Genomic DNA, 27,780 nt, shown 5'->3' with positions numbered 1-27,780 from the left:
GATATCCTACTAAATATGGTACATAAATGAAAAAAAGTTAAAATTGGTTGATCTTTAGATTTTTTGTCGTAACATGTGTTTTTGAATTTCCCACTGGGAAACCCAGTTCTTTTGATCTTCAATTAATAATAATAATAACAACAACCCACCTACTAAACCCCATAGGAAAATATTCTGTTGCTTCTTACAGTGCCTCAGACAACCAGCTTTCCTGAGCTCTCTGGGGCCTTCCTCTTTTTTAATTCTGCCTTCTGTTGTGGAAGGCTTTTGCATAAATTTTCCTTCCCCTGATTGTGGCCTTCTACTCTGATGGGAGTATGGGCAGATGGAAGTGAAGTTGAGTGGTAATATGCACAGAACAGTCATCTAACCATCTATGTTCTGGTTCTTCACGAGACTCGCAGGAGTACATGCAAACATAACACAATCTTATTTACAATTTTAATTAGCTGGTTCTTTGGGAAAAATAAATTGCTAATGGCTTCTGTCTAGAGTTTTAAAATATGAAATGATATTCATTTTCTATTATGACTGTGAGGATTCACAGTAGTGATAACAATGTGCAGCTGGGCGGGAGGAATCCTTTCTGCTGCAGCATGCTTGATAGCTGTTTTAATCCCATTAATTTGCTCGCCAAAGGCACATATTGCCACTTGATGGTGTGCAAATCAGACCAGTTGCAGAAAAAAAACTACAGTGTGTTCTCTCTTTGTTTTGAGGGAAGGTTACAAATGACAGCACCAAGGAAAAATCAGATCTGGTACAAGAAAAATCAAGATTCTGAGGCAGGCAGGTGGTCTCCCAACTCTAATCTCCCAACCCTAATCTGAGAAACCTTGCCCCAAGCCCTCTGTCATCTTTGATTCTTGGCAGCCCTAAGCCATGATTCTTTGGCACTTCCCATCTCCAAACAGGCAGCACTTTTTAGAATGTCAGAATTTCTAGATGTTGATGTAAACACACACACACACACACACACACTATTGTAATGTTTAAGTAGCCAGTGTTTGACACTGCCATAGCTGCAAAGCCCCTTAGTAGACATAGAACTTGTTTTAAAAAAAATGAAGAAGAATTCAATCTTATCTAGTAAGCATTAGTCTTTTTAGTATAATTTTTTCTCAAAGAATCACATAGGGAGCTTGCTAAACATGCAGATTTCTTTTTGATTACCACCCTAGCTCTGGAAAATAATAATCTCTGGGAGTAGGACCCCAGGATTGTAAATAAGTTCCCCAAGTGATTTATATGCACGTTAAATCAGAAAACTGTTTTTCTATGAAGAGCTATATGTATTAAATAATCATTTTCTAAAAGAAAACATTTTACGTTCTGAAGAACAGTTCACTTCCAGCATGACAGTGTGAAGAACTTTGCAAACCTGTTATCCATTGAAACTAGTGAAAAATTTTAAAACAAGCATTTAAAGTCTCAGAAATGGTCCAAAATGCATACAGCAAATGAAAAACATTATTCAAGAACATACACTAAAATTCAATAAGAACAGTGAGCCTGTGGTATTTGAACCAAGACCCACTCTCTTCTTTTCCCCTCCCAACTCAGTAAATTTGAAACTCCACTCCAGAAAGCTTCAACCAAGAACACGGGGTTCCTTTACCCTCCACCCTGGTTCCCAGTTGAAGGAGTATCTTCCCAGGTGGGACATTTCTTATCCTGCCCCAAACTACCTGTTGCTGAAGCCAAGTTCTGGGTGAATGCCCCCCAGAGATGGAGACTCCCTTCTACCCAGCCCTCATTCTTAGAACAGTGGCTGTGCAATGTGTGCCAGGGCTCCAATCACCCTTAGGCAGAATTTCCATGTTGGGAGAGATAAGCCAAGAAGACCTGAGGCTATTCATCTCACTCCACTGAGCATTCATCTCCTAAAATGGGGGTGTCATTCAGGAAAGCACACCATCGTCCCCAACCCCAGCTCCAGAGCTGCAGCTCAGAGATTTTGCTTGGGGCAGAAACAAACTGTAAAAAAAGAACTCTAAATCTTTCCCCAAAGGAACTGACTTCATGTGCAACAGAGGATGGAAAAATTTAAGCCACTTCCAAAAATGCTCTTAGGGAGGTTCTGGTGAAAGCAAATTAGAAGATTGGTAGATTCATTGGCGACATAGGCTGCATTTCAGGCAGGTTAGTTTGCCAGAGAGAATCAGGGAAAGAGATCTTCTGGGGCCAGAACAAATTTCAAGCATTGACTTCAGGAACTATCTCTTCAAAGAGACCCAAATTTAATTGCATGTGTCTGTGGAACAACTTATGCCCCAGTACCTTGTTGAAAACAATAGAGCAATCACCTTGCAATTAATGGAATTAAATTCCATTGACAGCACCAAGGAAAAATCAGACCTGGTACAAGATCTGGTACCAGCTGGGTGTGGTCAGGGAAAGAAAATCAGAGTGCTGCCAAAGCCACTGTCATTGCAGGATGCCTGTGAGCCTCTCCAATGCTGTACTCCCCCGGGAGCAACAATAGAGGCTTCTTACTGTAGAGCTGTGGGGGAGTGGGAATAGATTTCAAGAATCCAGTCAGTCACTAAACAAATAAGCAAATAACAACAACAAGCTCCAAAAGAAGTAGGAGACCAGTACCCAGAGTTACTACTATATGACCTAAAGTGTCCAATTTTCAACAAAAAAAATTATGATACATGCAAAGAAACTGGAAAGTATGACCAGGAAAAAAAAGGATTAAAAATATGCACTAGAAAAAAATAAAAACAGTCAATAGAAATCACCTGTGAGAGCAACCAGATGTCAGATTTTACAAAGACTTTAAAGTTGCTGTTATAGATATGTTCAAAAAACAAACCATCGTTGAAGAATTAAACGAAAGCGTAATTACAATGTTCCCATCAAACACAGAATATCAGTAAAGACATTATTATTATTATTTATTTTGAAATAGGGTCTTGCTCTATCACCCAGGCTGAAGTGCAGTGGGACAATCATGGCTCACTGCAGCCTCAACCTCCCAGGCTCAAGCAGTCCTCCCACCTCAGCCACCTGAGTAGCTGGAACGGCAGGTGCATGCCACCATGCCTAGCTAATTTTTCTATTTTTTGTAGATATGGGATTTTGCCATGTTGCTCAGGCTGAGAGGCTTTTTTTTTTAAAGGAAATATGGAGCTGAAAAATACAATAACTGAGACAAAAATTTTTTAGAGAGGCTCAATGTAGATTTGAACTGGCAAGAAAAGACAGAATTAACAATCCTGAAGATAAACTAATAGAAATTATGCAATATGAAGAACAGAGAGAAAAAAGAATAAGGACAAATGTACAAAGCTTCAGAAAAACACGAGACACCATTAAGTGCACCAACTGCTATGCGTAATGGCAGTACCATAAGGAGAGGAGAGAGAGGAAGAAACAGAAAAAATTGTTAAATTATTAGATGAAATAGTGGCTGAAATCTTTCAAAATTAATTTAAAATATTTATGGCCAGGATGCTCAAGAAACTCCAAGTTGGATAAATTCAACAAGATCCACAAGCAGACACATTATGGCAAAATACTGAAAGCCAAAGACAAGGAAAATCTTAAAAATAGCAAGAGAAAAATGACTTCTCTGTTACAAGGGAACCTCAATAAGATTAAAAGATGATTTCTCATCAGAAACAATGGCGGTCCAAAGGAAGTAGGACAACATATTAAAAAGTGCTCAAAGGAAAAAACTGTTAACCAGGAATACTATATCCAAAAAAACTATCATTCAAAAATCAAGGTGAAATAAAACTATTCTGAGATAAACAAAAACCGAGAAAATCTGTTTCTAGCAGATGCACCTTATAAGAAATAATAAAGGAAGTTCTTCAGGCTAAAAGCAGGTGACCCTTGATGGTAATCTGAATCTACACCAAAAGACAAAGAGCACTGATAAAGGTGATTATGTGACTATAAAAGACAGCATAAACACACACTTCTTCTCCTTTTTTCTCTTAATTGATTTCAAAAGCAATCATATAAAATAATATGTACATAATGTATTGTTGGGCCTATAACATAAAAATGTAATATGTTTTCCAGTGATAGCACAAAGGAGGTTGGTAGGAGCAAATTTGTATTAGGCTATGGAAACTACTCCAGATGATAACTTGAATCCACGGGAACAAATACAGTGATTCAGAAATGATAAATAAGACTAATATGAAAGAAGCTATAAACATATAGTAATCCTCCTTTTATGTCTCAGCTTCTATAAAAGACATAAAATTACAGAAAGTGATACTTATAACAATCTGATGTTTGGTTTGTAACATTTATAAATGTAATATGTATAAAATATGACAAAATGTGAGGAAAGGGAATAAAGCTCTTTAGGAGTAACATTTTTATGTCTCACTGGAATTCAGGTACAGTAGAAGCTGATTCTGATAAATTAAGGTGTATATGGTAAGCCCTAGAAAAATAGCTAGGAAAATAACCCCCAAAATATAGTGAAAAAAATCAATTAGTAAAGATATCAAGATGCTACACTACAAAATACTTACGCAAAAAAAGCAGTACAGGGGTAATAGAAGTATAGAAAAGACATATAACATATAGAAAAAAGTCACATGGCAGACATAAACTCTATTAATAATGACATTAAATGTGAAAGGATTCAATAATCCAGTCAAAGGTAGAAATTGTCAGACTGGATTTAAAAACCAAGATCCAGTTAGTAACACTGTCAAAAAACATTTTTAAAAAATATAAGACCCAATCTAACTTCTGTATACAGGAGGCACATTTTGGATTCAAAGATATAAATAGATGGAAAGTAAAAGGATAGAAAAACATGTATTATGCAAACAGCAATCAGAAGAATAGCCAAGTGACTATATTAATAACAGATTCTTAAGTGCATTTTAAAAGAGTAACAAAAAGTTACTAAACATAAAGAGCAACTTTTTGAAGGAGAAGAATGTCACTCTATCAGGAAGATATAACAACTATAAGCACATATACACCTAACAAAAAAGTACCAAAATACACAAAGCAAAAACTGACAGAAATGAAGGAAGAAATATACAATTCAAGTGTATTAATTGGAGACTTCAATACCCCCTTTTAATAATGGATGGAACAAATTAACAGAAGGAAATAGAATACCTAAACAAAGAAATAGAAGACTATAAGCCAAATTGAACCAACAGACATCTATAGAACACTCCATCCAACAATAGCAGACTGTACAGTCTTCTCCAGGGCATGAAGCGTTGTCCATAATAGACCATATCCTAGGCCAAAAAACAAACCTCATGAAATAAAAAAGGATAGAAATAATGCCAGATAATTACCCCATCACAATGGAATGAAATTAGAAATCGGTAACAGAAAGAATTTCAGAAATTCACGAATATGTGGAAATTAAATAACATCTTCCTGAACATCCAATAGCTAAGAGACGAAATAAAAAGGAGAATTGGAAAATAATTTTAGATGAATAAAATTTTTGACACATCATACCACAACTTATGTGATACAGCTAAAATTGTGCTTAGAGAGAACATATAGTTGTAATGCCTATATTTAAAAAGCTAAAAAAAGTTCTCAATAACCTAAACTTCCACTTTAAAACACTGGAAAAAGAAGAGCAAACAAAACCTAAAGCAAGAAGAAGAAAGGAAATAATAAAGATTAGAGTAGAAATTAATTAGAGAATAGGAAAACAATAGAGAAATTTAATGAAACCAAAAGCTGGTTTATTGAAAAGGTCAACCAAATTTACAAACCTTTAGCTAGAACAACCAATGAAAAAAATTGCTAGACTCAGAAGTGAAAGAGGGGATATTATTACTTACCTTACAGAAAATAGAAAGTATTATAAAGAGATGCTATAAATAATTGCAAGCAAATAAATTAGATAATAAGTGAAATGGACAAATTCATAGAAAGATAGTAACAACTGATACTGATTCAAGAAGAAATAGATAATCTGAATAGACCGATAGCAATTGAAGAGATTGAATTAGTAATCAAAGAAATATTCTCAAAGAAAAGCCCAGGCCCAGATGGCTTCATCACTGAATTCTACCAAACATTTAAAGAAGAATTAATACTCATTTTTTGTAAGCTTATGTAAAAAAAAAAAAAAAAGATGAGGGAACATGTCCCAGCTTAAGAGGCCAGTATTACTCTGATACCAAAACCAGATAAATCTATCACACAAGAAAACTACAGACCAATATCTCTTATAAATATGGATGCAAAAATTTCCAGCAAAGTACTATCGAACCAAATCCAATTAGCCAGACACGGTGGTGCTCACGAATAGTCCCGGCTACTTGTGAGGCTGAGGCAAGAGAGTTAGTTGACTCCAGGAGTTTTATGGCTGCAATGAGTTATAATTGTGTCATTGCACTCCAGCCTGGGGACAGAGCAAGACCCCATCTTTAAAACAAACAAAAAGAAACAAAATCCAGCAACATATAGAAAGAATTACACACCATGACCAAGTGGGAGTCATCCCAGAATTGTGAGCTTGGTTTAACTTCAGTAGGAAAAAAAAAAACAAAAATCATGTGATCATCTCAATAGACCCAGAGAAAGCAGTTGACAAAATCCAACACCTGTCCATAATAAAAACACTTAACAAACTAGGAATAGAGGATGACTTCCTCCACCTGAAAAAGGGCGTCTACAAAAATTCACAGCTAATGTTATACTTACTAGTATACTGGATACTTCCCCGCTTAAGATCAAGAACAAGACAAGGACACTCTTGCCACTTCCATTCAATACTGGAGGGTCTGTTCAGGGCAATTATTCAGGAAAAAGAAATAAGAGTCATCCAAATTGGAAAGAAAGAAAACTATATTTTCAGATGACACAACCATGTGTATGAAAAATCCCAAAACATTCAATAAAAAACTATTAGAGCTAGTAAATAAGTTCAACAAGGTTACAGGATACAAAATGAATAAACAAAAATTAATTGTATTTCCATGCACTTAAAATGAACAATTTGAAAATGGAAATAAGAAAACAATTCCATTTATAATGGCATAAAAAGAATAAAATGCTTGGGAATAAATTTAATGAAAAAGTGTAAAACTTATACTCTGAAAACTATAAAGCATTATTGAAAGAAATTAAAGATACAAATAAATGAAAAAAAACCTCATGTTCATTGATTAGAAGACTTAATATTGTTAGGATGGCAATACTCCTCAAATCCTTGATCTATAAATCCAGTATATCTCTATCAGAATCCCAACTGGATTCTTTGTAGAAATTGACAAACTGATTCTAAAATTCATGTGGAATTTTAGGAGATGCAGAATAGCCAAAATAATGTTGAAAGAGAACAAAGTTGGAAGACTTATACTATCCAATTTCAAAACTTAACACAAAGCAAATGTAATTAAGACAATGTGATACTGGCATAAGGATAGACATATAGATCAATGGAATAGAATTATGAGTTCATAAATAAACCCATGTGTCTGTGGTCAACATATTTTGGACAAGAGTGCCAATATCATTTTATGGGGAAAGAATTGTCTTTTCAACAAATGGTGCTGGGACAACTGGATAGTCATAAGCAAAAGAATGACGTTGGACCCTTACCTTACACTAAATTAAAAATGGATAAGTTGAACATCATCAAAACAAAAAATTTTGTGCATCAAAAATGACAGTCAAGAAATGAAAAGAAAAACCACAAAATGGGAGACAATATTTGCAAATCATTTATGTGATAAGAGAGTTATATCTGCAATCTATAAAGAACTCTTACAACTCAATAATAAAAAGACAACTCAATTAAAATGTGCAGAGGATTTAAATAGATATTTCTTCAATAATATATACAAATGGTCATAAGCACATGAAAAGATGCTTGACATAATTAGTCATCAGGGGAATGTAAATCAAAACCACAATGAGATACTACTTCTTGCCTATTAGAATGCACTAGAATGGCTATAATCAAAAACTCTGGACAGGTGCGGTGGCTCATGCCTGTAATCCCAGCACTTTGGGAGGCTGAGGCAGGTGGATCACCAGAGGTCAGGAGTTCGAGACCAGCCTGGCCAACATGGCGAAACCTGGTCTTTACTAAAAATATGTAAAAAACTAACTGGGCATGGTGGTGCACACCTGTAGTCCCAGCTACTGGGGAGGGCGAAGCAGGAGAACCGCTTGAACTCAGGAGGCAGAGGTTGCAGTTAGCTGAGATTGCACCACTCTGCACTCCAGCCTAGGCAACAGAGCAAGACTCCAAAAAAAAAAAAAAAAAGAAAAACTCTGATAATAACAAATGTTAGCAAAGATGTGGAGAAGTCAGAATGCTCACACATGGCTGCAGGAGTGTAAAATGGTATAACTACTTTGGAATACAGTCTAACGGTTCCTCAAATAGTTAAAGAGTTGCCATATGACCTAGTAATTCAATATACTTAAGAGCTATGTAAACATATGTCTACATAAAACGTCCATACATTGTACACAAATGTTTGCAGCAACATTATTTATAATAATCAAAAGGTGGAAACTACCCAAGTTTCCATAAACTGATGAATGGATAGACAAAATGTAGTATCTTCATATAATGGAATTACATTTATTTGGCCATAAAAAGGAATGACATGCTGATATGTGTTACAACATGGACAGACCTTGAAATCATTTTGCTAAGTGAAAGAAGCTAGTAAGCAAATACCACCTATTATTTGGTTTCATTTATTTGAAAAGTCCAGAATAGGCAAACCTTTAAAAACAGAAAGTAGATTAGTTGTTGCTTAGAGTAGAATGGAAGGGGTATAAGAGAGATATATCTAATAGGTACAGAGTTTCTTTTTGAGACAATGAAAGTGTTCTAAAATTGATTGTGATATTGGTTGTACATATCTATATACTAAATACTAATATACTAAAAACCATTGAATTATGCACTTTTTATTTTATTTCCTTTCATTTCATTTCATTTAGACAGAATTTCACTCTTGTTGACCAGGCCAGAGTGCAGTGGGGTGATCTCGGCTCACTGCAACCTCTGCCTCCCGGGTTCAAGTGATTCTCATGCCTCAGCCTCCTGAGTAGCTGGGATTACAGGCGCCCACCACCACACCCGGCTAATTTTTGTATTTTTAGTAGAGATGGGGTTTCACCATGTTGGCCAGGTTGGTCTTGAATTCCTGACCTCAGATGATCCACCTGCCTTGGCCTCCCAAAATGTTGGGATTACAGGCGTGAGCCACCGCGCCCAGCCTGAATTATACACTTTAAATGGACATATTGTATGGTACGTTGAAAAAAAGAAAAGAAGACAACAGAAGAGTGAGTATTTTGCAAGTGGGTCTTTACTTGCTTGAAGATATAACCTTCCTAAACATTAAACGGAATGGCCATGACAGAGTGTGGACACCAACCTTGGTGGTATTAGGGAAGCTGAAGTAGGAGGACCTGTGTTTACCACTCGGTATTCACTCATTTGTGCATTCAACAAACTTTTGCTGTCTGTGTCTTTTACTAAACACTGAGAACAGCAAGATTCACGAGATACAAAGCTATCTTCAAGGAGCTTGAAATTTAGTCATTCCCAAATTCATGTACCTAACGCAAAGAGAATTTTGCCCATTAGAGTATAAACTCCTAAAGGCAGAGCTTTATCTGTTTTATTCACAGCTGTATCTGCAGGAACTATAACAATGCCTGGCAATTAGTAGGTGTCTAAATAAATACTTGTGGAATGAATTATGATGTTAAGCATGTCACAGGGTCTGTCACCAACTCTGAACACTATTTGAGCATCAAGGATGCAGAACTAGGAAGGTAGGGCCTTTATTTTTGAGGGAGCCCAATAAGGCATGGCTCCAGCAGAAGCTGAACAACCACCAGTTAGAAGGTGAATGAGAGCACTGATTTTCTTCAGGGATGGACATGCTTACAGTGTTCCTAGGCGATACACACTAACATCCAGGAACTACCAGACTGCATGATCTTTCAAGTTCCACTGATCCCAAACGTCTTTGTTTCTGGGATTCTCATCCTAAAGACGAAGCAAAGCCACTAAAAAGCAAACCCCCACCCCCTGACAAAAATAAATATGATCCAGTGGTCGCTGTTAACACTGGGGTTCCTAAGGCAGGCCTTTAGGGAACCTGTGATTGCAAAGTACTGCATGTATACCCAGCCAGACCTGTTCTTATCAATCAAGTTGAACAGGATACAGTGTGTGTATCTCCACAGACAGCCTGGTGGGTGGAATTTCCCTTTTCTTCTGACTCAGTGGGAGCATTAGATTTTATTTTCTGATCTGCTCAGGATTCATTTATGACCCTTGCTCTTGGCACCATTGTCAGCATTAAACTAGACCCAAAGGAGAGACGGGTGTGCTTTGAACTCAACTCTGGTGAAGCTAGTGCTTGTCTCTAAGGCAGCAGTCCTGCACTCTGACTGCCCGCTGGAGTCACCTGGGAAGCTTTTTAAAAATGCCAAAAATACTACATATGGGTTCCACTCTAGATTCTGATTTAACCGTACTGTGGTGACTCAGGAAGTCTGTACCAGGCTGAGAACCAAGTTGAAAATCACTACTGGTCAGGGTGAAGGAAATAAGCCAATTGACATTAGCCCTGAGGTCAAACTCTAAAGTTATCAAATAATTAGCCTGTGGACTTGGAGGGTGTCAGTTCATTTGTGTTGCTATAAGAGAATACCTGAGTCATAGGATGGCTGGGTCAAATGGCATTTCTAGTTCTAGATCCTTGAGGAATCGCCATCCTGTCTTCCACAATGGTTGAACTAGAATACCCAAAGTTTTATAAAGCATGCTGCTATAGAGACACATGCACACGTATGTTTATTGCAGCACTATTCACCATAGCAAAGACTTGGAACCAACCCAAATGTCCATCAGTGATAGACTGGATTAAGAAAATGTGGCACATATACACCATGGAATACTATGCAGCCATAAAAATGGATGAGTTCATGTCCTTTATAGGGACATGGTTGAAGCTGGAAACCATCATTCTGAGCAAACTATTGCAAGGACAGAAAACCAAACACCGCATGTTCTCATTCATAGGTGGGAATTGAACAATGAGAACACTTGGACATAGGTTGGGGAACATCACACACGGGGGCCTGTCGTGGGCTGGGGGGAGGTGGGGAGGGATAGCATTAGGAGATATACCTAATGTAAAGGACGAGTTAATGGGTGCAGCACACCAACGTGGCACATGTATACATATGTAACAAACCTGCACGTTGTGCTCATATACCCTAGAACTTAAAGTATATATTTAAAAAAGGATACCTGAGTCTGGGTAATTTATAAAGAGGTTTGTCTGGCTCACAGTTGTACAGGTCATACAAGGAGCATGGTGCCAGCATCTGCTTCTGGTGAGGGCCTTAGATGTCTTCCACTCATACAGGAAGATGGAAGGCACTAGCATGTAGAGGTCACATGGCACGAGAGAAGACAGGGTTTGGCTCTGTCTCCCAGGCTGGCATGCAGTGGCAGGATCATGGCTCACTGCAGCCTCAACCTCCAGGCCTCAAGCTATCTTCCTCAGCCTCTCAAGTAGCTGGGACTACAGGTGTGTGCCACCATGCTGGCTAATTTTTTAATGTTTTGTAGATACAGGGTCTCACTATGTTGCCCAGGTTGGTCTCAAACTCCTGGCCTCAAGTGATCCACCTTGGCCTCCCAAAGTGTTGGAATTACAGATGTGAGCCACCATGCCCAGCCCAGGTTCTTTTAACAACCAGCTTTTGTGGGAACTAATAGAGTGAGAACACACTCATTACCTTGAGGAGGAGCCATTCATAAGGGATCTGTCCCCCTGATCCAAACAAGTCCTGCTAGGCCCTACCTCCAACATTGGAGATCACATTTCAACATGAGGTTTGGAGAGTCAAGTATCTAAACTACAGGAGAAGATGAGGATATTTCTCCAACCTCAAGAGTCTTCAGGGAGAAAGAGTGCCTGTGTTTTAATCCCTACTCCTTGCTCCCCATCCCAACCTTTCCAGATGTCCCATTTGCTTTTACCGCCCCCCCATCTCTAATCAGCCATGTTTGGGGATTGGTTCCTATTCAAACTGGAAGCACAGGGAAGCTCCTTGGCTTAGGCAGCCTTCTCAGTTTTGCTCTAGTGAACACATGGCCTGGGTCCCTTCTGCAAGGCTCTAATGAGCTGACCAGCAGGGCTTGGCTGATGACTCAGGTTTCTGACTCATGGTTGGCACTGCCTGGCTCAACCATCTCTCTTTATTGCCTATCCCCTTCAGACCCCAGATCTCCCTCCTTTTCTCCCTCTCTCCTGGTTCTCTACCCACAATCCTGGGACCTTCTTTTCTGGCTTCCGTCCACTGCTCTCTGAGGTCCTTGGTCAGCATGTTCCTTAACCCAGGCTATTTGCTGTGTCCTCTTGGTGTTTGCCCCCTGCGACCTGTAGCTCAGTTGACCCACACACTTACACATACTCATCTATGGCTACTACTTGTTCTCCGTCAGGTCTGCAGTTGCTAAGCAGTTAATTTGTCTGAAATTCAGCCAAAGCTGACTTATGCCTTTCTTTGTGGTCTCCTGGAGTTGAATGAAAGGCATGAAATGGTCAGTGAAACCTAGTATGTCAGATGAGATATGTACATGAGAAGTCTTGAACTGTAAAGCAGAACACAAATATGAAGTGTTGATAATAAGCAGTGATAGTGCTATTTGGGGACAGCATGGTAGCCAGCTAGGAGTACCAGATGAAGGACAGAGACTGATTACAGACATTACAGGTGAGATGTTTGCAAGTCAGGAAACTGAAGAGGTGTGAGAGGTCAGGACCAGATGGGCAGATGGGAGGGGAGCAGTACAAAAAGCAGAAGTCACAGTTCCTTACACAACCAGAGGCCTGGAAGTGAGGAAAGGCTAAAGGACTGTCTTCCGCAAATCCTTTCAGCTCTACTCTCAAAATATATCCAGAATCTGGCCTCTTATTGCCACCTCCATGGTTTCCCCCCTGATCCAAGCTGACATCAGCTCCTGCTTGGACTGCTGCAGTAGCTCCAACCTGGTCTCTCTGCCTCCACCTTTGCTCCCCAGCTGTCCGTTCTCAACCCATGGGCTGAGTGATCCTGCCTAAAGGTGAGGTCCATCGCATCTTGCCACTCCTCTGCTTAAAATACCTTCATGTCTTCCTTTCCTCATGATGAAAGCCGAAGTCCCTTACCATGGCTTACTGGGCTCCAATAGACTGAACCCAACTTACTTTTCACATCTCAGCCTCTACAACTTGTTGATTTGTCCCAGTCATCCTGGGATTTTTGCTGTTTCTTGACCCACCAAAGACATTCCTGCCTCACGGCCTTTGCCCCTGCTGCTCCTCTTCCTGCAGATAGCCACATGGCTCACCCTCTTACTTCATTCAGGGCCAAGCTCAGGGGTCACCCTGCCCCGGCTACTCTATTTATGTAGCACTCTCCAGCCCCATCACGTGCTACCCTTTTCCCAGGCATGTTTTATGTAACACTGAAATAAACATATAGTAAATATTTATTAATTTATTGTCTGACTCTTCTACTAAAAGGTAAGCTCTGAGAACATAGGAATTTTGTCTGTCTTGTACTTTGCTTGCACAATGTCTTGTATGGTTGAATTAATGAATGGATGAATAAACATATAGGATGACATATGTAAGACTCCAGCTATAAGGCAAGATATTGATGAAAGCAAAGAGTTGCCTTAATCTTGAACTTTCTCGCGGTTCTGTGGAGACAACGACCTGTTCCTTAGGGCAGCTGGCTTCGGATTTACAGGTAGAGATTATTGCTCCAAGGCAGGAGGGGGCAAGAGAATTCCACCTACCAAGCTCCTGCCCATTCTGGAGCTAGGCTATTCTGGAAAATCCAAGAGCATGTCAAGGGCCAAATGGGAAAGCTTCAGAGATGAAAACACGCTTACTGAGTTCTCTCTCCAGAGGCTCTTTTTCTCTGGGCTATGATTTTTAGATCTTCAGTAGAAATTTCTCATCGTCTTCCCTCCAGGGAGAGGGAAGTGCCCCAGCTGTTGCATTTATGGCAAAGTAAAACAGCTGGGGCAGTAGATGCTAACTGTAGCTCTGTACTTCCTTCTTAGTACTGTGATCCTAGGCAGGTTATTTAAATTTCTCAGAACCTTACCACCTCATCTGTAAATAGGGGATAATGATAGTAACTTTGTCAGGGATGGCGTAAGGGTGAAATGTGTTTGTGCATTTTAAACACGACATTTGGCATGATGTTATGTTTGCAAATGTTCAGCTATTGTTGTAAAGATCAGGCGTGCTAGAAGAAATAGTTCATGTTCGGGGAAGCTCCTCAGCTCCTAACTAAATAGGTTCTCAAACATTAATGTGCATACCTATCACCTGGGGCAATCTTGTTAAAATGTAGATGCTGATTCAGAAAGTTGGGGAAGAGCCTGAAATACTGTATTTCTAACCAGCTGCTAGGTGAAGCTGGTGTCACAGATCAAGCTCTGAGTAACCAGGCCTTATTACAAAAAAAGGCGGGGGTCGGGGGGTGGGTTTGGGGGGCAGTTGGGGATAAAATGCTGATAAATATATTTCCCGGAAGTCTTAGAGGCTCTGATTTCAACCTTAAAGGTAGACTAAAGTTACTACATCCTAACCCAGAAAAGCTGCATTTTTCCTAATCACTTGCCTCACTCGGTGTCCCTGAATCTGATTCCAGCTGTACCCATCATTCCCTACCATTTGAATTTTGCAACAATGCCTCATACAAAAACATTTACCCTGCCCGAGGAGTTTTACTCAGAGCTGAGAAAGGAGAGAGAGAAAACCAGTTCCTGGGTTTCCTGTGGCCTTTGGACATATGGCCAGGCGCTTGTTTTCATGGCTGCTTAATGGTTTGTAAAGCAATTGCTGGAGGAAACATTGCGACGGCAAGCCAGGCCAGAGGGACAGGACTCGTGAGCCAATGTTATCTTTGCTGAGCACTGGGGCTATTCCTGTTCCTTTTCTCTCTCCATCCGGCAGTGACAGATGGCCTGCACATGGTTTGGCCTACTGTTTGGCCAGACCTGATCAGATGGTCATCAATCAGCTGCCCCATTTGGCCCCCTAGAGGGCACCCTGTGGTTCATGGGAGGCAGAAGTTGGAGTTTTCCTTTAGAGCTCATCACATCTCATAGCTATTGTAGTAGAGTTTCAAGCATGGACAGTTCTTATTCCAGATGTTACTATCCCAGTGACCATATGTTTCGAGGTGGGATCAGCAGGTTTACATGGTAATGTTAAACTAATTAATCATAAACTAATGATTTAACAGCTTTAGGACCCAAAGTGAGTTTTGTCCTGGCAAAGATGTAAGTAATACATATGGTGTTATTAAGCTGGAGAAAGGAGATGAGGCTGAGCTTTTTCCATTGCTTTGACACGATCTCTTTCCTTTTCTTACTGATACTGAATGTTACTCACAAGGTCTCTGAAAACTGTATTGGAAAATCTCCAAATACTATTCCTCATGGCTTTGAGATTGACAAAATAAAAACTTAAGTTAATACAAGCTGCAGGGCACAAGAAAAAGGGAGCAATAAGCAGAGGGGCCATGTAGAGAGGAAATCAAGATGCTGGGGCTCTAGTCTCATTCTTCCTCTTTCTTTGAACATGTCGCTTGACTGATATCACACGCATTAGGTAGATACAAGCAATGCTGGGTTCCTTTTTTTAATTTTCTAACTGTAAAATGAGATTGTTGCATGAACTTGGCTTCTAAAAACTTTAAATAAAGTGGTTTTATATTCTTGTCCTTAGAAAAGCAGTTTTGGTCATTAAAACCTGCTTATTCTACTATATGTAAATTGTACTTCACTAAAAAATATATATTTTTTGCTGAAGTCAAAAGAAATGGGGACATTTGAATAATTTCAGCTTTGATGGAATACAACCCAGCTAAATGTATTAAAGATATATTAAAATAATTTTTAAAAGTAAAATTAAAAATGCCAAATGCCTGTAACCCCAGTAGTTTGGGAGGCTGAGGAGACAGGATCGCTTGAGCCCAGGAGCTGGAGTTCAGCCTCGGCAACATAGCTAGACTCCATCTATAAGAAAAAGGAAATTTAAAAAACCAACTCTATTAAAGTTAAAAATACCAATAAACCCCTAGCGTTATTTATAGTGGGGAAGAAAGAAACTAGAAACAACAACCTTTGCACCTCAATAAAAAGAGTGAATTGATAAAAGTAGGAGGTTGAACATAAATTCCTTAGCTCCATCAGATGTTTTGACATCTGATATTTTGATTATTAACTTCAGTGGGGAGGGAGAATCTCCTCTGTATAGGTTTAATAACCCTTTTCTCCCTGATTATTTATATTATATATAAATTATATATATATAAAAAATATATATACCAAAATTATTTTTTTGACTTTTCTATACATAAGAGAATGGAGATGAGAAAAAGTCCCTGAAGAAAAGTTCCCACCATCATGTATATCTGGTACAAAATAAGTATTCAGGCCAGGTGCAGTGGCTCATGCCTGTAATCCCAGCAGTTTGGGAGGCCGAGGCAGGCGGATCACTTGAGGTCAGGAGTTCGAGACCAGCCTGGCCAACATGGCAAAACCCCCGTCTCTACTAAAAATACAAAAAACTAGCCAGGTGTGGTGATGTGTGCCTGTAATCCCAGCTACTCGGGAGGCTGAGGCAGGAGAATTGCTTGAACCCGAGAGGTGGAGGTTGCAATGAGCCAAGATCGTGCTACTGCACTCCAGCCTGGGCAACAGAGCGAGACTCCATCTCAATAATAATAATAATAAGTATTCAATAACGGGTAGTATTTGGGTGTGCGTCCTTGGTATGTATAATGTTTTCTCAGTTGAGGCAATACTGTTTATATTTTATATTAGCTTTTTGATTGAGCATTTGATTTTCATTTGACCTGAATGATTTTGCTGAGTACCTTGGCTCTCAGCTGGTTGTTTGCATGGCCTCCCTCCCTTGACTTTTGGATTTGGAGAGTCAAGGTCTCAAGAGCTGGTCGGGAGGACAGAGCCCCTTCAGGGAAAGTGTCCCCTAAGTGGTGGTTATACCTTGCCTCCTGTGATGATCTGACAGGTGATCACACCTTTCATTTTCATAATAATGATTAAAAATCTGTAGCCCCATTAACTGAAAAGGAATTGAGAACCCTGTGCTCAGGACTTGTTCTTTGCAGAGATGAAACAGCTCTTTGATGAGCTTCCTCTGCCTCTCTCGAGCTGAAGACAAGTCACTTTGCCCATAGACCACAAAGTGAAGAGCCCCAACACCCAGCATGGGGAGGAGGCTTCTGTCACCTTTTGTAATACAGTTTGTGATAAGGAGAAGGATCTGTTTCCTTGTATGAGGACAAGATGGCCCCACTTCTGAGTGCTCTGGATGTGGCTATCACATGCCAAGGTGGTTGAGACACCCCAAAAAGACTATCTCAAGAGATAAAGACCCTATTTTTCCAACTTAAGGTATGGAAGGACATTGTATTGAAAGAGCATGGCTCAGAAAGCACCTTATTGGCTGAATCTGAATCCTCTGATCTCTCTGGGTCAAGGAAAAACTTATAGACAATTCTGGGCTCCAGACCTTTAATTCCTAGGGGAATAGTGTCTGCAGCAGAGGGTTTGTGGCATGTAGGGCATAGCCTGGTAAGTGGCTAGGGCAGCATTAACAACTATAGTAGGGAATAGTAGGAACTTTGTGTTGTGCTCTCTGTGAAAGACAATGAGACTTCGCTTATTTTGCCTCTTGTTGGAATCATTGATAGATTTTTCTTTTTGTTGTACTTTTTACTAATACTTTGATTTGGTATGCACTTAACTTGGGGAGTTAGTGCCAATCTCCTGGAACTGAGTGAGGGAAAAGATATGACATTCTTTGCACTATTGGTTCTGTGCCAGGCATCTGGCTGGATGCTTTATGTTATCTCACATAATCCACAGAGAGTGTGTCTAATTCAGAGTGGGGACCTGTGACCACAGGAGTGTAAAGTTCACCTCTGCTTTTAGGAGTGAAATGAATGGGATTCAAATAATATCTTCTCTTGGCAATGATATTCTCTTATAATCAGCCCCTGACACATAGCTTAAGGTTACCAAAATGATAACTTGCAACAAATGATTATTTCTAGAATAACCAGTATCTCTTTCAGTATACCACATAAGAAATCACAAAGAGAAAATTTAGCTAAGGTTTTTAATGGAAAGCTGTCATTATCTTGTTTTTGTAGCCAGTAGGCATAAGCCAGGAATCAGGTTAGAAGTGGGAGCCCTTTTGGCAGGGCTGAAAACTTTGATCAAGATTCTGCCAAGCAGTTTTTTCAGGACAATGACTCTGCTCCATCGATTTCAGTTAATCACAGCAGGGGACAAGGTCTCAGAAGAAGGGGCTCTCCATCCTGTGATCTCCAGTTAATGACTGCAGGAATGAAAAAAAGAATTTTGTGGATAACAAAAGTGAGGGCAGGGTGTCAATATACATGGTTTTTGAGTTATCGGGATTTTGTTGGAATTTAGTTATTTTTCCTGTTTATGACCAAAATGATGGGAGGAGAGGCTTTGGGGGGAGGTAAGATGGGGTAGATGATGCAAGGGACCATGCTGCAGGTGCATTGCCTTCTGCAGGGTAGATTGTGTCTATACCTTGGGCTGTGCCATACTTTGGATAATGATAATACTTTAATAACAACAGACTGCATGTATAGGGGGGTTTAAATTTAATAAATCAGTTTTGAGGAAAGGATTTAAGAAGATACATATCAAGCTAGAATTATTAGTCAAGTTATTACCTTCTGGCCAGGGAAGCTGGTTAGTCTGAGCATCTCAGCTGAGGGGAAGGGGCTAAAGAGGAGAGGGGGAGAAGGGCCTCTGGCCCTTGGTCACCTAGAAGCTGAAGGACTCAGGGGTCCAGCTCCAGCCTTGGTCCTCACACTACTGGGCAGTGAGTAGAGCCGGCACGAGGTGCTGAGACATGGACAGCAGGCCTGGGCTACATATACCTCTGCAGTAGGCAGCACTATGCTCCTGGACTCCTGGAACTGACATTACTTACTCAGAAATGGAAAGTCTGATCATTAGGTCAACTCCCTCACAGATGAGGAAACTGAGGCACAGAGAAGTCAAGTCACATCTTAAGTGAATGCCAGAACTGGGAACAAAACTCATGGCTCTTGATTCCTGGCCCAGTGACTTTAATGCCCTTGACTAATGGGCAGCTCTGCAGATGGAAAGGCATTGAAGGCTGGCAGGGAAGAATGGGAGAGCTAGGCAGATGGAAGAGAGTGGAGGGGGCAGCTGGTAGGAAATGGGAAGGCTGTAAAGAGCCAAAATATCCATTCCTCTTGGCCATGTCCCAAGGACAAACATAACTCCCAAATGTTCCTAATAGGGGCATAAACAATCACCCAGAAGAACCACACAAATGGATTGACCAAAGGCCATGAAAAGTCATTTATGCTTAATGAGTAAGCACTCCTGTTTATTCAGACTCCTAATCCAGCTCTTTAACCTCATTCTTTCCTTTTAAGTCATTGGAGACCTTCCTTGCCATTACTCTCTTCTCATTTATTGTGTGGCTGTCCTTGTACCCAGGGACAACTGCAGTTTAGAATCTATCTGCCCATTTCTCTCAGGTTCTGGGGCAAAAGAAAATGAAGAAGATGATGCACTTGGGCAATGTGACTTGCCTGAAGTGTTTCATATTCTGAAAAGGGGCTATAGAGAAGAACAATGAGCAAATTCATAAGTCAACATTATATTTATCCCTCTATTATGAGAGATACTGCCTCTACTTCTTTTGTGAGGCATAATTAGTTTTAGCACGGCATTTCTCCACCTGCTGATAAGGAAACAAAAAAAGCATTTACTGTGCTAGTCTAGAATGTGAACTGTAAGCTGTGGTCTTTTTTTGTTTATTTGCTTTTAGTTTTAATCTATGATCACAGGCTTAGAGGTTGAAGGGGACTGTGGAGGACTGCCAGCCTCCCCATCCTCTTTCATGCGGGGAGCCTCTTCCCAACAGCCCTGCCGGTGGTTCAGATCGCTTCCCTCTGAATCCCCACAGGGAGTTGCTACTACCTCTGTGGAAGCACTTCCTTCATTTTGCCTTAAATTACAGTTATTTGAGGACTTGTCTTAAGTCTCAGCTGTGAGCCCCTGTAGGCAGGGGGAGGATGGGCAGGAATCCTATCTTATTCCTCTTTGATCTCCTATAGCCCCCAACACAGAGGCTGGCCCACTCTCCATAAATATTTGAATGAGTGACAAGGTGTTAAGAGTCTACAGAGGCAGCCACAGTTGGACACCTCTAATAGCTAGAAAGTTCTTCCTAAAAGTGAGCAGAAATATGCCTCCCTGTGTGCCATGGGAGGGAGGAGGATGTAATAGGTAGTGATGACAAAGGGCTGGGTGACTATAGGATATATCTGGGGACGGGGTAATGCCTTGCTCTTACTGCTTTTCTTGCATTCTATCTGGCCAGAGTATACAAGGCCTTTCTCCAGTACAGGAAAACCCAAAAACCTAGATAGATCTGGGTAAGGGGGCAGGGGCATGGATTCCAGGATTTGAATCCAGTTTGGGAGGACAGCTCTATCAGACACTGTCAATGTCTCACCTATATGGCCTCAGCCTGCCCTGGGAGTCATCTGCAGGTGATTCTTATACAGTCTGACAGCTTCCTGCATTTATCTGCAGTGATCACTCTCTGATCTCAGAAGTGTGCTTGGTCTGTTTGTGGGTTTGGCTAGAAATGCCAGGAACTTACCCCAGGAAGGACCTTCAACCAAAGATCAATGGAACTTAGTGCATCAGTAACCCAGATTCCTCACCCCTCAGTGGGACAGCTCAGAGGTATGTTTTATACTTTCTCAAAAGGTCTCAACAGGGATTGAACCCCAGTTGCTCATAGAACTTAACACATCCTTTATTCATTTCCCTCCCTTTCCTCATTGACTTCCCCTCCCTTTCACTATGCTTCCTGGGACCATGCCCAAGTAAACTCTCTCTCCCAAATAATTGTCTCAAGGTCTGCTTTGGGGAGAACCCAAAGTAAGACAATGACATGAGCAGGGGATTTGAGGGACTTCCCATGCTATTCTTCCCATAGAAGATAAAACTGTCAAAATCAGTGTGTGCTTTCCCCCTCCCCATTCTTCCTCTCTATTTCTAAGTGCAGAGTGGTTTTTCCGTCAGCTCTAGAAATAGAGTTTAATTTTCAGTAGAATTTGTGTCCTGACTCAGAAAACAAGGCTGAGAATGATTCCTACATCTTTGAGGGATAGTTATTTCCCATAACAAGAATCAGTAATATCCTAGTTCTCTTAGGGAAATGCACTATGTTAGAAAGGTCTCAGGCCAGAGTAAAAAAAGAGATGACACATAGAGGTCATTAGACATCAGGATGGATTTGTGTGAAAGTTCTTCACTTAACCTTTTAAACTTCCACAGAGACATTTTAAATTAAGAGAGACCCTACCAACCTGGCCCAGGTTTGGGATGGAGTGCTTAGAGGTCAGGGACAGCTAAGACGAATGGGGACCATGAGAGAAGTGAGAGAGGAAAATAAAAAACCTTCATTAAACCTACTCAGTATTAGTGAACTACGTCTGAGCTAGTAGAACCTAGAGAAAATGCTGTTACTGCAGAATATGTATAATCATTTGAAAAGATTTGTAACAAATAATGAAGGTGTGTGAATAACCTGCCTCCCTGGTCCTCCTTCATGCAGACATTGTGTGATTTGGAAAAGCTCCCTGTGGATGCCACAACCTTACCTGATTGTTTTGACACCTCAGACAACTAATAGGAGATAGCAGTTAAAAATAGCCATAATCACTACTGTCTTACGTTTGTGGGGTTTTTCTTTTGTCTTATTCCTTCCTGGAGCATTTTTCAGTGACCTAATAGGAAACAGCATACATGTTCATGAATTTTTAATTAGCAAGTAAAGATGGGAATGAATGTAAACAAAACAAGTAAACAAAACACAAGATGACAGGAGACAATGGGCCAAGAGAGCTCCTCCTTGATGCCTTTTGGGGTACCCACAGATGCCTTTTGGGGTCAGGTGGGGAAATCTTCCTAAATCAAGCAGGAATAAGAAAGGGCTTCACAGACCTTATTATTAACATGGAAAAGTGTGTGGCTTCAAATGCTGTCTTTATTTAAACCCTGTTTGATGACCACTGCCTCAGCTCTTTTGGCAGGGCTGAAGGAGGTAGGAGGCAGGTGGGGACATCTTTGCTAGGTGATAGGAAGATGTAGAATTACTGTGTCTCCTTTGCCCTCTTTGATGAGTACTTCTGCCCTGTTCGTTGTATGTAGATGGCAATAGTGTCCTGGGTACAGCTCTCCCCTGAGCAAGAGAGGTGTATCTGCCTCCTTTAGCTCGTGCCCTCGTCTGAGCCATCACTTCCAAAGGGCACTCTTGAGAGTTATGTGCCATCCCCGGGAATGACCTCATAAGATAGTTGTGAGGTTTACATAAAGTAGTCCATGTAAAGTGACTGCATTAAAGTGCATTAATAGTTGGTACAAAATCTATGCTGGTTCCCCACAATGAAAGGTCCCTGCTATCTACTGAAATTGAATTGTAGAAAAAGATTTCTTGGGCGGAAAACAAATACACTAGTATGTACTGTACCAGCCTCTCTCTGACTTTTGTTTTGGGCAGCTCCCTTCCCCAAATATCTACCCCACAAAAGTGCTCAGTGGATGTCTTTTGAGCCTGCCCCACTGAGCACTCTCCTTTGCTTTCCAGAATGCCTATGTCAACATCAACCGCATCATGTCCGTGGCTTCCCGCCTATCCGAGGCCGGCCATTATGCCTCACAACAAATCAAGCAGATCTCCACCCAGCTGGACCAGGAGTGGAAAAGCTTCGCTGCTGCCCTGGATGAACGCAGCACCATCCTCGCCATGTCTGCTGTGTTCCACCAGAAGGCTGAGCAGGTAAGGCCCAGAAACCCGCAGCAGCTGCTGCTGGTGGGAAGGGTTGGGCATGGGCAGGGGAGGGCTGGATGGGAGCATGCACACTATAGAGAGCTCCACCTGTCTTTCTGAAACACTGAAGACCCTGCCGAGTCATTGCAACAATAACCTATGTTCTACCACTTTCATGGCCCCTGTGTGCACAAAGAAACATTGGTAACTCTTGGTGACTTTGCTTGTCATACAAACAAGAGGGGACCCAGAGTCTTTTTACATTTTGCTTGGTAGTGGTTGCATGTGCATGTGTGCATGTGTGAACTGTCTGCTTAGTGTGCATTCTCTGAACACAGATCAAAGGGGTGAATGTAAAGTGATCATTGAGGTGCTGAGAGCAGGGGAAACTAATTTTACATGAAGCATTTGCTATGGATAATGGGAATATAATAATAATATAATGGGTCAAGATAATAATTACTCGTACTTACTAAGTGGCCAGGCATTGGCCAGTGACATTGCTAACCCATTTTACGAAGAGGAACACTGAAGCTCGGAGAGATTAAGTGATTGGCCTGCCTAAGATCCCATGATGTGTTGGAGCCTGTCTTGAACCAGCTCATAGAGAGACAGTTGTTAAATTTTCAGGAATTTTGAGAACTGGTTGTCACATTCTAGCTATTGCTTAATTATGTAGGTTTATAATTAAATATGTTATGTTAAAAGCAAAGTTAATAAATACTCAAAACTCATCCCTTCCTGATGATTTTACAACATATTGTTATTACCTATGTTCTTGAAATCATTTTTATGTATTTATTTTTTTCTGTGGTGGAAATACCATACAATTGTGTGCTATGTATGGATCACCTCTTCCCAACTCCATGTTGGTGATGTTACATTGGTAGCTTAACATACACCATGGTAGGAGTTTCATATTATAGAAATCATCAGATGCTACAAACCAGGGATTGATTTATTGCTTTATTGTTGCCTAGAGTCTTAAGAAAATGAGGGAGAAAGTGTTTGGAAATGCAGACTAAACTTAAAAATGTGTCCTGTGTATAGCTGTTACGTTGTGAGTAACACACAAAAATCAAGGAAATATTCTTCCAATATTCAAAAACTGTTATTTGGTTCAGCAAAGAAGTTGCTGACATCCTTGATGAACAAGTGATGTTCTGGCATAGTATTCAGGTGCTTTTCACCTTTGTCTCACTCCTTAACATAGTGAAAATATCAACCAGCATGTGTGTCAGAACTATACATGTTTGTCAGGTGCAACCATAGGTCAAAAGCATCCTGTGAGAATCAACTGGCTACATTAAATATACAATACAGAGTATTGTATATGCTATTGTTCTCTGTAAATTGTGTGTTATACATTTGTAAATGCACTTACCTGTGTATATGTAATATATAGTCATATACACACATACATATATATGCTGGTTGTTAAACATTTTCTAACACACCACTGCTAAAATTACACAATTTATGAGTAGATAGGCTATCACCTCAGGTGTATTTAACACTAGGCCTGTGGTCTTAACCTCGCATTTCGTTCTTTGCATCACATTTGGGTAAGATAGGCCAAGGAGAGTCAGACACCTGGTCACACCTTAAATTTCTCCCTCTGTTACCCTCTCTAGCGTGGAAAGCAACATGGCATAATTAAGAGTCTAGACTTTGAGGCAAGACACATGGATTCTGATCCCAGCTCCACCATTCATTCACCCTTAGGCAAGTCACGTCACCATTCTGAGCTTGTTTCCTCTTCCATAATGTGGAGCTAATCATAAATGGCACAGGGCTGTGCTAAAGATACAACATGAGAGATGGAATATGTAAGGTGCCTCGTGTGCTTACTAAACAGTGGACATTACTGCTATGGGTGTTTGCACCACATGCTGTCCTGGTATCTTTTTATTTCCTCCATTTGTGTCTAATTCCACCTAAGACCTTCCCAAAGACTGAAATAATACTTGTGTCAAGCACAACCCTATACTTTGAGAGGGATTTGGCCATATCTTTTTGTCGCTGTTGTTAAGGTTGTTGGTGGTGGTGACTGATAGTGACTGGTTCATTCTTAGGGCCATGAGAATATTGATGTCCAATCTCCTGTTCTCTCTTCAACCTTATCACTTACATACTTTATTCAAGGTTTGCCCAGATTGGTAAGGAAGACCCAACTGCTTCTCTCTTTGTCTCTCTGGCATTATCTCCTTGAGGTGATCATTTTGTGGGATATGCTACAGGCCACCTGTTAGAATATTGCAGAGAAATCCCAAGAGCCTTGAAGGAGTGTTCCCCCCATGATTGGCACAAGAATGTCAAGTTGCTTCCAGGGTCATTTGTAAAGTAGTTATTGGTGGAGCAAAGAAGCTTCTGAGATTTCAGCATGTACATATTATATGATCTGATGCTGGATGGCACCTGGCACTCTTCCAGAATTGCTAAGAAATGGTCTAATGTGTTACAAAATGTACAGAATGAAAAGTCAACCACAACAATCAACAGGCCAGGGACTGAAAGCTGACAGTGACAACAAAATTAGAACGCAAACGGTTGCAGTACCAGAACCGAGAAAACTGGAGAAGTGCACGTTTATTTCATGTTTCCTGACCGGACTGGTTTGGATCAGAAGCAATTTTATTTGTATCTATTTTTAATGCAATTTCCGCAGGTATTACTAGTCCTTCAGGGACACTCATAAACCATGCTTCTTTTTAACTGGGGAAAAAATGACTCAAAGCTATTTTTTCTATGCATTTATTTAGGCAGCTCTTTATTGTCCTCATATGGGCTGTTCTTGACAATGGGATAAAAAGGTATTTAGGCAATTAATTTAAATGGAGCTGTGCATCCAGGCGAGAGGAATCACAGACAGAACCATTCCAGACTGTTGGGTGAATTATTTGCATTTTAAAGGTGCATTTTTCCACCCAACGAATCTGAGTGGTTTCAGTTAGCTTACCCTTTGTGCGTGAAGACCCATAGTCTTCCACAGTTGTTAATTTTAATTTTTAAATAATTTGATGTCTGTCAAGATCTGTGTCTATATATCACAACCCGGGATGCAGTAGGTGTAGCATAGCCTGTCCCTCTAGACTGCCTCTCTCGTTTCCACCCTTCAGGGGACTGACCCAACAGTGGGAGACCTGTTGAAGGCAGTCTCCATCCCATATGGGATGGTCTCTGCAAGTTTCCTGGGGTTCCTGGTGGTCTGTGTGAGGTGTTTTTTGCTTGTCTTCACAACTGGATGTACACACTGTAAAGCACAGGCGTGGAACGTCTCCTTACATTACACACAGCCCCTCACATATGCCTGTGAGTGCACATGGGGCAAGAAGCTCTAATGTATCCGTGGAGTGTGGTGAGCTGTTTCCATACCTGGACGTTACAGTTAGTGTGTAGCTATAACCTATTGAACATCTGATGATTCACCTGCCCCCTACCGTTTCATAATAGTCAATTTTGTGGAGACTATGCTTCCTAAATGGGTGCCTGGGTCTGATTTCTTACTAGGAGTTAGTGTTTGTAGAATTAAAAAACTCTACCCTCTACAGTGGTCTCTGAAGGCTTTCAGAAGTCCCGATGTTTCTTCCCAAGATATCTGACCCTCTCTCCATAATCCACCCAACTCACCACCCCCAGTGCTCCCCCACTGACCCACCCTGCATCTCCTTCCAGTTCCTATCAGGAGTGGACGCCTGGTGCAAGATGTGCAGCGAAGGTGGTCTGCCGTCCGAGATGCAGGACCTAGAGCTGGCAATCCACCACCACCAGACCTTGTATGAGCAGGTGACCCAAGCCTACACAGAGGTGAGAATGGAGCAGGGCAACCATGGTTCTTGGGCATGTGTGCATATGGGTGGGTGACGAGGGCACTGGCCTGTGCACTGTGAAATAGCCTGGGTGGGACTAAGAAGAAGAGAGGCTGTTTTTCTTTTTTTGGTGACGTCTTTAGAAACCTTGATCTATGAACTATGGTGTCTCCAGCCAGGAAGCAGAAAAAATTGGGGCCATTATTAGGCACCACCTTGGCGCACTCACATTCATTCTCTCTCTCTCTCTCTCTCTCTCACACACATACACACACACCCCATACACCTGCCTCATCCTGTGTGTGAAGACTGGACTTTCTCCTCTTGGGGGAGGAATATAAGAAAATGAAACTGTGCTTCTCTGGAGTTTGCTTTCTGGTTGGTGAATGGAGATGTACACACTGGCCCTGCCACCTTTTTTATGAAGCAGCTCATCAAAAATAGATTAATTTTCTTACTAGAAGATCCAGAGGAAAACACACAGGGTGGAGATAAGTGTTTGCAGGAGTAAGAAGCTTCCATGAATGTGAAGGACAAAGACTCTTCCATTGAAAAATCAAAGGCAGGGGGTTACTGTAAAGTTAAGAAAGGGAAAAAACCTCTTGACAGTCCTCTCAAAGTAAAAGGAAACAGCTACACAGGTATATCTGTGTAGATACACACAAGTTAGTATGTTTGCTAACTGGCATGAATTCTGAGGAAGGGGACTGAGGGATGGAGAGAGACAGGCTGATTAAGGAAGCTGGATGAGGAGAAGAAGTGAATTCACATCCAACCCATGTGTTTCCTCTGGGCAGGATTAGTTAGAGGAGTATTAAAATGGGTTCCTGGACCACCTGCATCAGACTCACCTGATACAGATTCCTGGGTCCCACCCCAGACTGAATCAGAATGTCAAGAAGTGAGACCTGGAAACTACATTTTAATAACTGTTACCCTAGGTGAGTTTGATGCACATTGAAGTCTAAGAACTAATGGCTTCTGGGTAAGAGTAAGGGTTTTTGCCACAGTCAAACTGAGTTTGAATCCTGGCTCTCCTATTTACTAGCTGT

The 27,780-nt window shown here is 40.9% G+C and overlaps 1 protein-coding gene across 19 annotated transcripts in view; it reads left to right on the top strand.

Moving 5' to 3' along the window:
- The window catches only part of KALRN (kalirin RhoGEF kinase), a 695,573-nt gene that overhangs the window by 267,126 nt on the left and 400,667 nt on the right, over window positions 1-27,780 (top strand). For all 19 annotated transcript variants that reach the window (XM_032149952.2, XM_032149957.2, XM_032149956.2 and 16 more), the window contains exons 7-8: window positions 22,737-22,928; window positions 26,595-26,726. In XM_032149952.2, the coding sequence (XP_032005843.1) occupies window positions 22,737-22,928; window positions 26,595-26,726 (324 nt within the window). The remainder of the gene's footprint in view (window positions 1-22,736; window positions 22,929-26,594; window positions 26,727-27,780) is intronic.

The sequence above is a fragment of the Hylobates moloch genome, unplaced genomic scaffold (genome assembly GCF_009828535.3).
Source record: "Hylobates moloch isolate HMO894 unplaced genomic scaffold, HMol_V3 SCAFFOLD_4, whole genome shotgun sequence".
Classification (NCBI taxonomy): Eukaryota; Metazoa; Chordata; class Mammalia; order Primates; family Hylobatidae; genus Hylobates; species Hylobates moloch.
Note: the sequence above shows the minus strand (reverse complement) of the source record. Positions and strands in the feature narration are given on the sequence as shown.